Source organism: Dendropsophus ebraccatus, chromosome 10 (genome assembly GCF_027789765.1).
Source record: "Dendropsophus ebraccatus isolate aDenEbr1 chromosome 10, aDenEbr1.pat, whole genome shotgun sequence".
Taxonomy (NCBI): Eukaryota; Metazoa; Chordata; class Amphibia; order Anura; family Hylidae; genus Dendropsophus; species Dendropsophus ebraccatus.
Window position 1 is genome coordinate 104,444,656 of NC_091463.1, and position 16,860 is coordinate 104,461,515.

At 45.0% G+C, this 16,860-nt stretch overlaps 1 protein-coding gene and 1 long non-coding RNA gene across 7 annotated transcripts in view; one reads left to right on the plus strand and one right to left on the minus strand.

Moving 5' to 3' along the window:
- Nucleotides 1-16,860, minus strand: part of DIAPH2 (diaphanous related formin 2) — a 984,664-nt gene that overhangs the window by 198,243 nt on the left and 769,561 nt on the right. For all 5 annotated transcript variants that reach the window (XM_069985741.1, XM_069985740.1, XM_069985739.1 and 2 more), the window contains one exon: nt 12,778-12,941. In XM_069985741.1, coding sequence (XP_069841842.1) covers nt 12,778-12,941 — 164 coding nt within the window. The remainder of the gene's footprint in view (nt 1-12,777; nt 12,942-16,860) is intronic.
- The window catches only part of LOC138802435 (uncharacterized), a 31,385-nt gene that overhangs the window by 4,301 nt on the left and 10,224 nt on the right, over nt 1-16,860 (plus strand). For both annotated transcript variants that reach the window (XR_011364763.1, XR_011364764.1), the window contains 2 exons: nt 12,723-12,847; nt 12,997-13,122. This is a non-coding gene — a long non-coding RNA (uncharacterized lncRNA). The remainder of the gene's footprint in view (nt 1-12,722; nt 12,848-12,996; nt 13,123-16,860) is intronic.

Genomic DNA, 16,860 nt, shown 5'->3' on the forward strand with positions numbered 1-16,860 from the left:
CCACCAATCAGCTGGTTATCCCGTATGCTTTGGATAGGTGATAACTTTCATTATTAAGATAATCCCTTTAAGGAGTCCATTGGAACTTGGAGACTGACTCCTTTTGCTCACAGTATTGTCATCTCGGGATGTGTGGCGCATAGTAAAAAGAGACTACATGTTAACATAGGGATGTGCAAACAAAGCGGATCTGCACAGTTCAGTAGCACAGTCAGCTCTGCTACATGTAGCCCATATTGTGTGGTAGTCGGTTATTACCAGCTGTGCAGCCCAGTGTGTTATTCTGCATTCTGCCTTTATGGGACTCATTATGGAATATATGGACGGAAGTTGTACGATGGAGAGAGGCGTCGTAAGAAACGTTTGTGAATATTGCTGATGGGCTCGATTCATGTCCAACCTAAACTAATAATATTCAAGTTATTAATTTATATGGGGGAACAGATGGCATCTTAGCTCTTACTGACCAAGCTCCAACAAAACAGATGTTCCTCAAGAACACAGATTCCTTAGTAAATAGCCGGAGGCGACAACGTTAGATCGGAGACGCGGCATGATATCCTCGATGAGCGCAGAATGGGCGTCACCATTGTTATAGAATACACACAGTCAGCGGCGCAAAAGAACTAAAACCAAAGACGGAAGAGACTCACAAACAAATTTCCTCGTCACTTTGCTGGATCGCGCCCCGTGGCCACTTTCCCAACCTTGGTCCATGGGACACTGAATAGTCAGAGGGACTTCAAGGACTGACGGAGGGAATGTGATTGTGCTGTGGTCAGGAGCAGGGTGAACCCTCCGCACGCCGCTCCACCATTCCCACAGGATCACTTCTTTAAATGGTCTTGGAATTTTGCAGCCGATTACGAAGTCCAGACCAGGCGAAGCCAATGTATATTTCCGATGACAAATTTAGCTGTCAGACTGTCAGCTGCCGGGCTTTGTATTAGTTTGTGCCATTGATAACATAAAAAAACCCTGCACGTAAGTAGAACATGGAGCACTTGTGTATATTAAACTGGTTATTTCTGCTGAGGCCGTGACCTCTTGTTTAGAGAGCCCTCTGGCTACGAATGAATCATTCCGCTCTAACCAGCATGGGGTGCAGGCACAAAGCACTTTCCATTGCATTCAAATAGCAGAGAAAATAAATCTCATTAATAGGTATGACTCTCAAAAAGATAAATGTGGAGCTGACGCTTTTTGCAGAGTGCACCGTCCATGGAGGTCTTATAATAACGGATAGGTAGATAGAAGAGCCCGGCACTCACCAAATTAATTCTGCTTATTTATTCAAGTGCAGCATGCATAAGTATTACAGTCAGGACATGTTTCGGCCAAGCATGGCCTTCATCAGCTTGTCCTAGCTGGAACGCGTCCTGACTGTAATACACATGCATGCCGCCCTTAAATAAATAGGCAAAATTCATTTAGTGAGTGCCGGACTCTTCTATATATCTGCCTGTTTGTGGACTTACCCACCATGTGCACCACCATTCTGTGGGTATATATTATATAGGTTATAGATATAATCTGTATAGGGTCGTATATTATATAGGTTATTGAGGTGATCTGTGTAGGGTCGTATATAATATAGGTTATTGATATAATCTGTGTAGGGTCGTATATAATATAGGTTATTGATAAAATCTGTATAGGGTTGTATATTATATAGGTTATTGATATAATCTGTATAGGGTTGTATATTATATAGGTTATTGAGATGATCTGTGTAGGGATGTATATATTATAGGTTATTGATATAATCTGTGTAGGGTTGTATATTATATAGGTTATTGAGATGATCTGTGTAGGGATGAATATTATATAGGTTATTGATATAATCTGTATAGGGTTGTATATTATATAGGTTATTGAGATGATCTGTGTAGGGTCGTATATAATATAGGTTATTGATATAATCTGTGTAGGGATGTATATTATATAGGTTATTGAGATGATCTGTGTAGGGATGAATATTATATAGGTTATTGATATAATCTGTATAGGGTTGTATATTATATAGGTTATTGAGATGATCTGTGTAGGGTCGTATATAATATAGGTTGTTGAGATGATATGTGTAGGGATGTACATTATACAGGTCAGGTGACCCAGTGGTTGTGATGTGAATTGTAATTTTTTAGGGTTTTTCTAGTGTAACAATATATTGTATTGGACTTTCCCTGTAAATCCTCTTTGTTGGACAATTGCCAGGGCAGCCATATGGCCCAGCGTGAGCTGCGTATCCTCATCTGCAGAACAGGCAGGAGACCAATGCTGGAGATTCACTTTAAATTGAAGGAAAGGAAATGGTGGACACATCTGTACACAGGCTTCTTCTTCTTGTCCAAATACATTACCCCTCAAAAGTCCAAGGTCTACTGTATACTGACCCTGTTCTCTACGACGCGGACCATTGTTCCCAGTGATTTCGGATGGCGGTATCCGGGCGCTCTCACTGTATCTGGATAAATGCTGTTTCAGTCCGGTGAGCAATCGCCAAACACCATAAACAGCGTAAAACTGCTTCCAACTATGGCCTATTGATCTATTGATCAGCCCAGATAATAAATAGGCCTGTGTCGTAGCACAACATGTGAGCGGGCGGCGGCGGCGGCTTAGGAGTGAGGCCCGGCCCTGATCAAGGCGAAGGCTCTCACATTTCCTTTTAGCATTTAATCGATCAATAATACATTAATGTCATCGGGAGTCTGAACAGTCTTCAAACAAATTGAAACGAGATTAATTTATATGTAATCATATGTCCAATAAGAGTAAATAGCACATGCGGTCTGATTACATTTATCTAATGCAGTGCTTGGAAATGTGCACCGCCAGCCATTCCTGCTGTAATAATTCTCCACGGAATAAACAATCCGTCCTGACTGACAGACGAGGATTCAGGAGAGAGAGCGCAGCAAGGGTGAAGAGAGATGGAAAAGATGGCAGCAATAGAAAACAGCCAGGAACTGCATGGGCGTGACCAGAGCTGTGCATGGGCGGGGCTTACATATCACCCGATAAGGGCGTGCTTACATTTATGGCAGATTTAATATTATTATTATTATTATTATTATTATTATTATTATTATTATTATTATTATTATTATTATTATTAAAGTAGTTCAGCAAAAAAAAAAATTCTTTCAAATCCACTGGTGCCAGAAAGTGCTAAATTTGTAATTTATTTCTATTAAAAAATCTCCAGTCTTCCAGTACTTATCAGCTACTGTATGTCCTGTAGGAAGTGGTGTATTCTCTCCTGACACAGTGCTCTCTGCTGCCACCTCTGTCCATGTCAGGAACTGTCCAGAGCAGCAGAGATTTTCTATAGGGATTTCCCGAACTGGAGAGAATGGAACGGCTGCACATCCCATCTATGGCTGACACTAATGCCGCTAGGCCTATATTAAAAATTAACAGAAGTAAATCACAAATCTCTGGAATTTTCTGTCACCAGTTGATTTAAAGATTTTTTTTTTTTGCTGAACGACCCCTTTAATTATTTATACACGGTCAACAGAACAGTTCAGAGATTATCATCACTTTCCCCAATGAGGATCACAATCGGAACTTTCCCCTATCAGGATGTTTATTGGAAGTGAAGAGAAAATGGAGGAAACACAAACCCAGCTCCACCTGGTGATCGAGTGATCAGTCGAGATGGAGATACCCAAATCTTTTGCCATGTTTCCTGGAGACATCCCAGCAGAATGGTGGTCACCACCCACAAGACTGAGCCTATCCATGAGACCCATGATGCATAGTGACCTGTACTGTACATCAATTCCACAAACCATCAAGCATTAGTGCCTCTTTGTAAGGACTGCATGAGTTCAGCAGTGTGCTACATAATTCTGCCCTTGCCCCCAGGCAGTATGGTCACCGCTTGGTCGCCCACCTTTCCTAGTGAAGCCCATAGGGGCTTATTCTCCAGCCTATGTTTCTCCGGCTATCGTGTCCCACAGGTGAAGACTGATATGATAGGAGTTTGTGGTACTTCCATCTTACACGTGGGGGTTATCATCATCTTATGCCCCCGGTTACACTTGGCGTAGTCTCTTTGTTTGGCCCCTCACATCGGCTTCTTCATACGGCCTCTAGTTTGCTCAGATTTTCCTGACGCCATCTGACACGATGGAAGCTGACACGGCCGTGGCCGTTCCCTGGCAGATTGTAGAGGCCCAAGAAGTAGTAAAGGAAAGTTAAACGCTTCCTATTTGTGCATTTATGTGGATTTGACAAGTAAACTGGAGCACTTTGCCGAACACCTCAACAAGTGAATTATTCATAGTCCAGACAGGAGAGCCGGGATCATGGCGCACACCTAGCCGCCATTACACTGCCGGTCACATCGGAGCAGAGGGCAGCCAGGCAGGCATAATACAGGGTGGCGGATCCTCCAGGGTTCAGGTGGAAAACTCCACAGCTGCTAAAAATACAATCTGCAGTTTAGGCTCCAGTCACTTCCACTCAGCTTTAACTTGGGGAAGAAAGAGGATTAGATTCGCTTTGTTGCAGAACATGGCGCGGTGTCTGCCGAACTGGTGTTATACAGCCGGTGGGTGAGCCGAGGTGATCGACAGGGGAGGCTGCAGCCATAGAAGATGGAACTAGGGGCCACAGCTAAAGACACAGGGGCCCCTCATATAAGACAGTGTACCAACCATAACGGGGCCCCTCATATAAGACAATGTACCAACCATAACGGGGCCCCTCATATAAGACAGTGTACCAACCATAACGGGGCCCCTCATATAAGACAGTGTACCCACCATAAAGAGGACCCTTATATAAGACAGTGTACCAACCATAACGGGGCCCCTCATATAAGACAGTGTACCCACCATAACGGGGCCCCTTATATAAGACAGTGTACCCACCATAACGGGGCCCCTCATATAAGACAGTGTACCCACCATAAGAGGGACCCCTTATATAAGACAGTGTACCCACCATAAGAGGGACCCCTTATATAAGACAGTGTACCCACCATAAAGGGGCCCCTTATATAAGACAGTGTACCAACCATAACGGGGCCCCTCATATAAGACAATGTACCCACCATAACGGGGCCCCTCATATAAGACAGTGTACCCACCATAACGGGGCCCCTCATATAAGACAGTGTACCAACCATAACGGGGCCCCTCATAGAAGACAGTGTACCAACCATAACGGGACCCCTCATAGAAGACAGTGTACCAACCATAACGGGGCCCCTCATATAAGACAGTGTACCCACCATAAGAGGGACCCCTTATATAAGACAGTGTACCCACCATAAGAGGGGCCCTTATATAAGACAGTGTACCCACCATAAGAGGGGCCCTTATATAAGACAGTGTACCCACCATAAAAGAGGCCATTACTTGGTTTAGTCATGTGGGTCTTGGCTGTGATGAGTATTAGGGGATCGGCTGCTGGGGGTCTGGACGTGGCCGCAGCCTAACAGAGGATAATGTGAAGTGACAACCGACCTAGAGACACCACAATCTGTACTAAGAACCTTGTTCAGACCAGAAATCTTTCACTTTGCAGGGACAGAGGTCATTTCCCTCTCTAAATGCAGGAAAAGATTTATCAACACAATGTAAAGTCTATGAGATGTGGATATGAGCATTATCCTGACTGACTGCAGTGTTTCCTGCGATATAATATAATATAATTCTTCAGCTGCCGCCATTATCAGAGCAATACTGAAAAAACGGGGGAAAAACAAGAAAAACACAAAGCTTTGGCCCAATGGAATTAGATCAATCTCAAACAATCGGACCAACTACACAGGGATAAAAGCATCTAAGGGGTAAATCTGGATTCTCCTGGGATGGAGGAGCTGATACAATTTATAGGACAAAAGGCAAAGATATGGACAGATCATCTCACTGAGGGATCAGATTACAGCTGCCTATAGAAGTCTACGAAAAGGAAAAAGAAGGGCAGTGGCTGAAGAGACTTATAAGCTACTAAAAGTTCTAGGTATTGCTGGATTCACAGCTTACACTGCTCAGTGCTGCTCTAAAATGTTCTTAGAGGAGCAAACATCTCAACAGATAAGACGAGTCTCGAATGGATGAAGCTTCAGTCTGCGGGAACCATCCAGAAGCCAATACCGAAGCTTAACCAGCAACTCTCTATGGCCACAAGAGATGGCCACTAGATGATGACAAGTTCCTGCAGCCTTTGTGCCCCTATTATATCCGGGGGTCTCCTTTATATTAAACATTTCATAATTAAAAGCAGAGAAAATGGAGCCGCAGGTAGAACTCACTAATGTTGTATCTGCTTCTAATGATCCTCGCAAAGAACATTATGATGGGTTCATACCATTCTGTAATTATTTTCTGCTAATTAGCGATCTGTATATTACGTCTTATGGCTATTTAGCACATTACTGGCGAGACCGCCGCCACGTTTTACACAGGTTTCTGCTCATAAGAAAAAATAAAACTGTGAGATCGAGTTCAGAGCCACCTGTACTGTTTACACATCGCACAACAGACGGAGCGCGGCAAAATAACGCTCCTGGCCCTTTAACAACAAAGGTTCAGACCTTAAAACGCAATTAAAGTCACAACTGCTATAAATGAATATGGCTGAGAAAGCGTCCAGATCCCCTAATAAAAGAGTAAACTGTGATCAACATACGAATCAGGATGGAGAAAGGTCACATAGCTTCTTCATATCAGCATTACATTGTGCTCACTGTGATTCTCTATTCTATACATAGAAAAAAGGAACACGAGATACAACTACTATAATACTGCTCCTATATACAGGAATATACTACTATAATACTGCTCCTATATACAGGAATATAACTACTATAATACTGCTCCTATATACAGGGATATAACTACTATAATACTGCTCCTATATGCAGGGATATACTACTATAATACTACTCCTATATACAGGGATATAACTACTATAATACTGCTCCTATATACAGGAATATAACTACTATAATACTGCTCCTATATACAGGAATATAACTACTATAATACTGCTCCTATATACAGGGATATACTACTATAATACTGCTCCTATATACAGGGATATACTACTATAATACTGCTCCTATGTACAGGAATATACTACTATAATACTGCTCCTATATACAGGAATATACTACTATAATACTGCTCCTATATACAGGGATATAACTACTATAATACTGCTCCCTATATACAGGAATATAACTACTATAATACTGCTCCTATATACAGGAATATAACTACTATAATACTGCCCCCTGTATACAGGAATATACTACTATAATACTGCTCCCTATATACAGGAATATAACTACTATAATGCTGCTCCTATATACAGGGATATAACTACTATAATACTGCTCCTATATACAGGAATATACTACTATAATACTGCTCCTATATACAGGAATATACTACTATAATACTGCTCCTATATACAGGGATATAACTACTATAATACTGCTCCCTATATACAGGAATATAACTATTATAATACTGCTCCTATATACAGGAATATAACTACTATAATACTGCTCCTATATACAGAGATATACTACTATAATACTGCTCCTATATACAGGAATATAACTACTATAATACTGCTCCTATATACAGGGATATAACTACTATAATACTGCTCCTATATACAGGAATATACTACTATAATACTGTCCCCTATATACAGGGATATAACTACTATAATACTGCTCCTATATACAGAGATATACTACTATAATACTGTTCCCTATATACAGGAATATAACTACTATAATACTGCCCCCTATATACAGGAATATAACTACTATAATACTGCTCCTATATATAGGAATATACTACTATAATACTGCCCCTATATACAGGAATATAACTACTATAATACTGCTCCTATATACAGGAATATACTACTATAATACTGCCCCTATATACAGGGATATACTACTATAATACTGCTCCTATATACAGGGATATAACTGCTATAATACTGCTCCTATATACAGGAATATAACTACTATAATACTGCTCCTATATACAGAGATATAACTACTATAATACTGCAATACTGCTCCTATATATAGGAATATACTACTATAATACTGCTCCTATATACAGGAATATAACTACAACCAAGCTAAAGGCGTTCTCCAGTCAAGGAAACCACCTCAGCAAGGTACCCATCCACAGACAGCTGTTTCGGATAGATACCTTGCTGAGGTGGTTTCCTTGACTGGAGAACGCCTTTAGCTTGGTTGTTCCTTCCCGGAGGACGGTCTGGCTAGTTCCCTGACGTCGAGACACGTGATGGTGTCTCTGCAGTGTTTTGGTTGATCTCCCTGAGGTCAGCCAGCGTCCTTTTGACATATATACCAGTCATTGTGCCAGGTGTGGCTGGGTGCAGTGGGGTCGCTCCAGGCTCAGTCACCCCCGGCAACCAATCAGATTCCACCTTTCATTCCTCACAGACTCTTTGGAAATTGAAAGGTGGAATCTGATTGGTTGCCGGAGGCGACTGAGCCAGTCTCACTTTACACCATGTTTGATTAATCTCCCCCAAGGTTTCCAGGCTCCTTCAGGTGATGGGCCCCTCCCGGGTTGTGGCCCCTTTGGGCTGAGATCACATTTGTGTACGAGGCCTCAACAAGACTTCAGAATAACAAGATGGGCCCCTATGACCCCCATGAATGGAAGACATTGGGGTCATCGTATCTGTTTTATGGGGGTCACCGAGCGCCTTCAGATCTGTATTATGGGGGTCAGCCATCACCTACAGATCTGTATTATGGGGGTCAGCGATCGCCATCAGATCTGTATTATGGGGGTCAGCGAGCACCTTCAGATCTGTATTATGGGGGGTCAGCGAGCACCTTCAGATCTGTATTATGGGGGGTCAGCGATCGCCTTCAGATCTGTATTATGGGGGTCAGCGATCGCCTCCTCAGATCTGTATTATGGGGGTCAGCGAGCGTCTTCAGATCTGTATTATGGGGGGTCAGCGATCGCCATCAGATCTGTATTATGGGGGTCAGCGATCGCCATCAGATCTGTATTATGGGGGTTAGCGAGCGCCTTCAGATCTGTATTATGAGGGTCAGCCATCACCTACAGATCTGTATTATGGGGGTCAGCGAGCGCCTTCAGATCTGTATTATGGGGGGTCAGCGATCACCTACAGATCTGTATTATGGGGGTCAGCGAGCGCCTTTGGATCTGTATTATGGGGGGTCAGCGATCGCCATCAGATCTGTATTATGGGGGGTCAGCCATCACCTACAGATCTGTATTATGGGGGTCAGCGAGCGCCTTTGGATCTGTATTATGGGGGTCAGCCATCACCTACAGATCTGTATTATGGGGGTCAGCGATCGCCTTCAGATCTGTATTATGGGGGTCAGCGAGCGCCATCAGATCTGTATTATGGGGGTCAGCGAGCGCCTTTGGATCTGTATTATGGGGGGTCAGCGAGCACCATCAGATCTGTATTATGGGGGTCAGCGATCGCCTTCAGATCTGTATTATGGGGGGTCAGCGATCACCTACAGATCTGTATTATGGGGGTTAGCGAGCGCCTTCAGATCTGTATTATGGGGGTCAGCGAGCACCTTCAGATGTGTATTATGGGGGTCAGCGAGCACCTCCTCAGATCTGTATTATGGGGGGTCAGCGAGCGCCTCCTCAGATCTGTATTATGGGGGGTCAGCGAGCGCCTTCAGATCTGTATTATGGGGGGTCAGCGAGCGCCTTTGGATCTGTATTATGAGGGTCAGCGAGCACCATCGGATCTGTATTATGGGGGGTCAGCGAGCACCTACAGATCTGTATTATGGGGGGTCAGCGATCGCCTTCAGATCTGTATTATGGGGGGTCAGCGAGCGCCTCCTCAGATCTGTATTATGGGGGGTCAGCGAGCGCCTTAAGATCTGTATTATGGGGGGTCAGCGATCGCCTACAGATCTGTATTATGGGGGGTCAGCGAGCACCTTCAGATCTGTATTATGAGGGGTCAGCGAGCGCCTTCAGATCTGTATTATGGGGGTCAGCGATCACCTTCAGATCTGTATTATGGGGGGTCAGCGAGCACCATCAGATCTGTATTATGGGGGGGGTCAGCGAGCACCTACAGATCTGTATTATGGGGGTCAGCGAGCACCTTCAGATCTGTATTATGGGGGGTCAGCGAGCACCATCAGATCTGTATTATGGGGGGGTCAGCGAGCACCTACAGATCTGTATTATGGGGGTCAGCGAGCACCTTCAGATCTGTATTATGGGGGCTCAGCGAGCACCTTCAGATCTGTGTTATGGGGGTCAGCGAGCACCTTCAGATCTGTGTTATGGGGGGTCAGCGAGCACCTTCAGATCTGTATTATGGGGGTCAGCGAGTGCCTCCTCAGATCTGTATTATGGGGGGTCAGCGAGCACCTTCAGATCTGTATTATGGGGGCTCAGCGAGCACCCTCAGATCTGTATTATGGGGGCTCAGCGAGCGCCTTCAGATCTGTATTATGGGGGTCAGCGATCGCCTCCTCAGATCTGTATTATGGGGGGTCAGCGAGCACCTTCAGATCTGTATTATGGGGGTCAGCGATCGCCTACAGATCTGTATTATGGGGGGGGGGTCAGCGAGCACCTTCAGATCTGTATTATGGGGGGGTGGTCAGCGAGCGCCTTCAGATCTGTATTATGGGGGGTCAGCGAGTGCCTTCGGATGTATATTATAGGGGGTCGGTGATCCCCTTCAGATCTGTATTATGGGGGTCAGAGAGCATCTTTAGATCTGTATTATGGGGGGGTCAGCGAGTACCTTCAGATCTGTATTATGGGGGGTCAGCGAGCGCCTCCTCAGATCTGTATTATGGGGGGTCAGCGAGCGCCTTCAGATCTGTATTATGGGGGGTAAGCGGGCCCCTTTAGATCTCTATTTTAGGGGGTCTTGTGCTGTGAGGCGCCATTTGATATGAAGAGAAGCGGATATAGAGGATAGAGGTGATTAACCCCCCATGTTATTATCCTCGGATAGAGAAGCCGTCTCCTGAGATTGCGCTCTAATCTCCATGAAGAAGTGAAGCCCCATTATAAGTGACATTATATCCGGTTACATTGTATCCGTTTGGCGGATTGCGGTCGATACGCTTCCTTTGCGGCTCCACCTGGGACGGCGGTAAATTCCCACTAATGGCCGATCATCTGACATGGGATTGTGCTGGTTAATTCCCTTCTCATGGCCGGCCTCCCGCCACTTCACCTCCTCCGTGCCGCAGCCCAACGCTCCCGATCTATTTCAGGAACAAAAGCCTTCAGCTCCGTCATCAGACAACCTGCCGCGCCTTCATGCAACATCAAAACATGAAATCAATCCGATCAATATGTATACAGACAAAAGAAATGTTTCGGCTGAAAATAAAATGCCTGAATAAATATTTGAACATAGGAAGATTAGAATGGATGACGGTAGAAGACGGCCCGGCCGCGAATGTGATGGGACAGATGAGAACAGGGAGCTGCATTGCTAATCAGGTATCCCCGTGTATCTAAGCCATCTCACAGGAAAGTGACACAACACTGAATGGGCCCCCGGGGGCCACAGAGACAGGACCTACATATATATATATATATATATATATATATATATATATATATATATATATATATACACATGTAGCACTCACCGTAGCTATGCATCCTGATCCCACAACCAAAGGAGGGACACGTAGGACTTGTTGTCACCCTCGGGATTAACATCTGTTTGTACATGGTACCATATATGTGATGACAATAGCGATTTAATTTTCTTTTGATTGGTTACAGTTTACCATTGACCCTCTAAGCCCAAGGGAAGGACAATCCTTCAGCCATGGTTTCCAAGAGGTTTCCTCCACAGGGTTTTTTTCCTCTCCTGGATCGTGGAGGATGACTCTTTATGAGTCACTTTTAAGTGTGCAAAAATGTGTAAAAAATTAAAAAAGAAATAAAAATAAAATGAACAGGCTGAGCCCTGGAAGTTTGCCTTATACTTTAAGGATGTCCCTAATGGTGACGTCATCCTGGGGTGGGCACGGTGGTTAAGCGCAGGATTAAGGATCAGTAGGGCCATTAGGATTATAGGATTGGGCCTCTGTGCATTCAGATCTTCCACTCTGGCCCTGGTAAAGGTGGAGAAGGGGTCGCTTTTACACATCATAAATTAGTAAATTCAAAGCCAGAAGTGTCAGCTGACGTTCTGGGACCCCAATGCACAATCTCTACCAGACCTCCCCATGTGACATGTATAATACTGGGGTCTTCTTATATGAAACCATTAGACCCCGGACACATATAACATGACCAGGTATACTTCCACCATTGTGCACAGGAATATAGAATAGACCAGCGCTTCTAAAACTTTTTCTACTGGAGCCTCACCCAACAGACCAAGGCAATGCCTGGGCCTCACCAGACTGACCAGGAGGGCACCTGGGCCTCACTATCTGTGGTGGAAGTCCATTTAAAAGCTCACAATCATGCTAGGGCTGCCTTTCACCTGTTTTCCAAGCTCTAGATACTAATAAATTAAGTACAAAATAAATAAAATGCAGCAAACAGCAAAAGGACTGTGCAGATCATAGTGATTTTGTGAAAACTGGCTCCCCAGCTGGGCCTCACCAACAACTAGGGGGCGCCTCACTGGTGAGGCCCGCCTCACAGTTTGAGAAGCACTGGAATAGACCATAGATTTCTCTTTTCCAGGAATATACATGATACACAACAACAACAGGACGGCGGTAACGAGACTCGTACTCACCAAGAAGAGCGAGCGGAAGCTGCTGAGATCTCCAAAGAATTCCTCCACACTGACGGCTTTGGGATCGAAGGTGAAGTACTCTCCCAGGTTATTGTAGAGCTTGTTCATGTTGTTGTGCATGTTGGAAAGCTTCTCATACTGCTCCCGGGCGCTCTGTGCAAAGGTGTAAGGACTTGTTAAGCAAAACAACTTAATCGTAATGTTCTCTGCAATCTCCAGCAACGCCGTCTCCTCCAAGTATATTAGAGCTGATGTATCTATGAGGACGGAGAGACCAGGAACACACAACTCTCTATATACAAGAAAAGGGGGATGGACGGATGAGCAGCACTACTCAAAATTCTTGTAAGTTGGTGCCAGCGTTTGCATATGCCGCATTACTTTATTATATTACTACTATATACCTGCTGTGTGCACCACTAATAGCTACTGTTCTGTTTCCACAACTTATCTTACCTGCTATATATATATAACTACACCCAGTATGATATATATATATATATATATGTTATATTATATATATATATCTACACAATATGTTATATTATATATAAATCTACACTACACCCAGTATTAGATGTGTGTGTGTATATATATATATATATATATATATATATATATATATATATATATATATATATAATAATATAATCATCTCTGATGTATCTTAGACCTCTGGCTTATTCTGATCTGCATCGTCCTCCTCCTGTAGCCATTGGATAAGATGGAGGTTTTGCAGCGTCACGTTCTCCCGGTAACGTCCCTCCGCCCGGCTCTCATCACTCCGTCTCTTATTAATATTGAGGACTCTCTTGGCATACTGAACATATTTCTACAATTTAAACATGTTTTTAGCACATGGTATGCAAATCGCGGAATCATCTGAAACACCATCTGCTAACGCTCCATAAAGGATTTTTTTTTCTCCTCCAGAAACTCGGATGGAAGTTTCGTGTTTTCGTGTTTTCTACTGGGGAAAGTTTGTGAGAAGTCACTTAACCTTTGATAGAGGAGGTTGGTTGTGGTAGGAACGGAATAGTAGATGCTGATTCTAGCCGTCTACCGCCGTCCCTGCAATATCAATCACAATAATGCCAGACAAAGCGCGCCGAGGAGGAGGGATCGCGGCTGGTTACTGGCTTTCCAATTTATTTTGCAGCTGTTGTTGGAAAGTTACATTTTTATATCTTACAGCAGTAAAGCAAACACAAGAACGCTGCAAATCTCCCACTGAATCTCATGTCTGAACTACAGAAAACACATTGGTGCAATAAACTGCAGACTGCATAATGGAGGCCGAACGCTGGTTACTACCCCTTTAAGAACATCCTCTTAACTCTTCTTAAAGAGGTCACACGGCATAAACAGGTTCAGGTTCGGCAAGGTTCTCTGAACACGAACGCTCTGCATGTAATTCCCGGTGGCTGGAGAAGTTGGATGCTGCCCTAGGGCTGCATCCATGTTTTCAAGGACTCCTTACGGTGGCATCCAACTTCAACATATGCGGAGCGTTCGTGTCCAGACAATGTTGCCGAACCCAAACAGTTTTGGAAGTTTCCTCAACACTCCTCATACTCTGTATGCTGTCGGGGCTGGGAGGGCCCCTAACAGGGCGCATCGAGAGGGGGTCATGTGACGAAAGAGACCCCTTTAGGAGCTGCTTTTGGGACATATTTAAAGGATCACAATGACTTTTGCCAACAGAGAAATCAAATGGAATCCAAAGGAAGATCTACAGACTAGTTACACAGAGGAGGAGCCGCCCGTCCTCCATTACACAGGCGACTTACTGATGTGAATGGACACTGTGTAATACTTCATTATACCTGTGGTGGCGCTGTGGGGAAAATAAACAGTAACTGCCAGGTTTCCCACAGTTACAGCTGGTCGCTGGGGGTCCTAACAGGAGGGGGGCTTATTAAGCCAGTACAAACTGTATTCAATCTCTTTAAAGGGGTTGTTCACCAAAAATGTTTTCCTTTAAATCAACTGGTGTCAGAAAGTGCCAGAGAATTTGTGATTTGGCACTTTCTGGCACCAGTTGATTTAAGAGAAAAAACAATTGGTGAATAATCGCTTTAAGGCCCAACACAGATCTGGAGACATTTAGCTTAACTACTGTATTTTTGCTGTTTTTGCAATTCCTGCTCTTGTCCTCTGTCCCCTTCCCTCTTACTCTGCCCTCTAATATCTCAGGTGCCTCCAACCTATGGCTCATGCTTAACTACAACTCTCAGCATGTCTGGAGATACTACGGCTCCCTGGGCATGCTGGGAATAGTAGTTTTTTCAGTTTGGGGATCAATGTTTTAAGTGAATCCCCCCTATTGAGCGAGCCGTTCTACAGAGCCGTCCAGCTGTGGCGGCGAGCAGCTTCTACCAATCTGTTCACAGACAGACATGAGAAGAAAACATCTTAGAAACGGGCGCGTTGCGTGAAGACGTCTTGTAGAGTCCGGAGCAGGTTTAATGGCTCCTCCGCTCACACAATTAATGTTGCAGAAAGAACAATTAATCATAAGAAAGTCTGATAAAAGCGACAATGTCTGAAGCCGGAGAGCAAAATGTTCAGCCGGTAGAGAAGAGGAGAGAAGAGCACGGTGTAAATATGGAGGAAAGAAGGTCCCATCCTCAAGGGGTCCAGTCCCTCTCTGTCCTCAAGGGCTGTGTACCGTCTCCATCTTCCAGGTCTCCGGTCCCTTTCTGTACTCCGGGTCTCCGGTCCCTCTCCGGAGACCCGGAGGACTGTCCCTCTCCGTCCTCCGGGTCTCCGGTCCCTCTCTGTCCTCCGGGTCTCCGGTCCCTCTCCGTCCTCCAGGTCTCCGGTCCCTCTCCATCTTCCAGGTCTCCGGTCCCTCTCCGTCCTCCGGGTCTCCGATCCCTCTCTGTCCTCCAGGTCTCCGGTCCCTCTCCATCCTCCGCATCTCCGGTCCCTCTCCATCTTCCAGGTCTCCGGTCCCTTTCCGTCCTCCGGGTCTCCGGTCCCTCTCCGTCCTCCGGGTCTCCGGTCCCTCTCCGTCCTCCGGGTCTCCGGTCCCTCTCCGTCCTCCGGGTCTCCGGTCCCTCTCCGTCCTCCGGGTCTCCGGTCCCTCTCCGTCCTCCGGGTCTCCGGTCCCTCTCTGTCCTTCGGGTCTCCAGTCCATCTCCGCACATTATATCTACTTTATCTCCGCCTCATAAAGGAACATAAGAGAGCGGCGCTGGGATTAATCAGCTTAGCGTCTGAAGCCGTCTTCCTCTTTATGACACTAATCTTTATTATATCCCAGACGATTGATAAATCTACTTAGTTCACGGTTTATGAACCTCTTTTATGGACTCAGATTTACTTTTCGCTTCCCAAAAGACCTGGAGGATGAACGAGGGCTCGGATACTGATGAAGTGAGGGACATTGGGCGGATAACAGAGACACGTAATGGGAGGACCTACATATTCTTCATCATCATCATCATTCTCCTGCCATAGCTACGACTACGACTATGCTGCCACTGGTGACAGCTACCCCCGATTGCGAGGGACTCAGAATGTGAACTCGATGCTGGGGAGAGACAGTCCTGCCAGCCTGCAAGTCTTGTATAAGATCTGTGCGTCTGTATATATGCTTGTGTAACCATCAAGCTTAAAGTGCCTCTAAAAACCCCAACAAGAATGGTGCATGTGTTTATACAATTTGTTATCAGAAGCTCCAAGAACTGTGCAACTGTGAATATGCTGATGTCAGCAAAAAGCTCATAGTGCCACCAAGGAGAGCCTTTAAGAACTGTGCTACTGTGAATATGCTGATGTCATCAAAAAGCTCATAGTGCCACCGAGAACCACTAAGAACTGTGCTACTGTCATACCTCCCAACTTTTGCAAAAAGCAAAGAGGGACATGTGCGCCGCGGTCCCCATAGCCACGCCCCCATAGCAACCCTCCATAGCCACGCCCCCATAGCAACCCTCCATAGCCACTCCCCTACAGTCACCACATGCTGCTGACTGAATAGTGCTCTATACAGTATCCAATCCTCCCAAAAATGCCCTATATAGTATCCAATCCCCCATTATAGTGCCCCACATAGTAGCCTATGCCCCCATATAG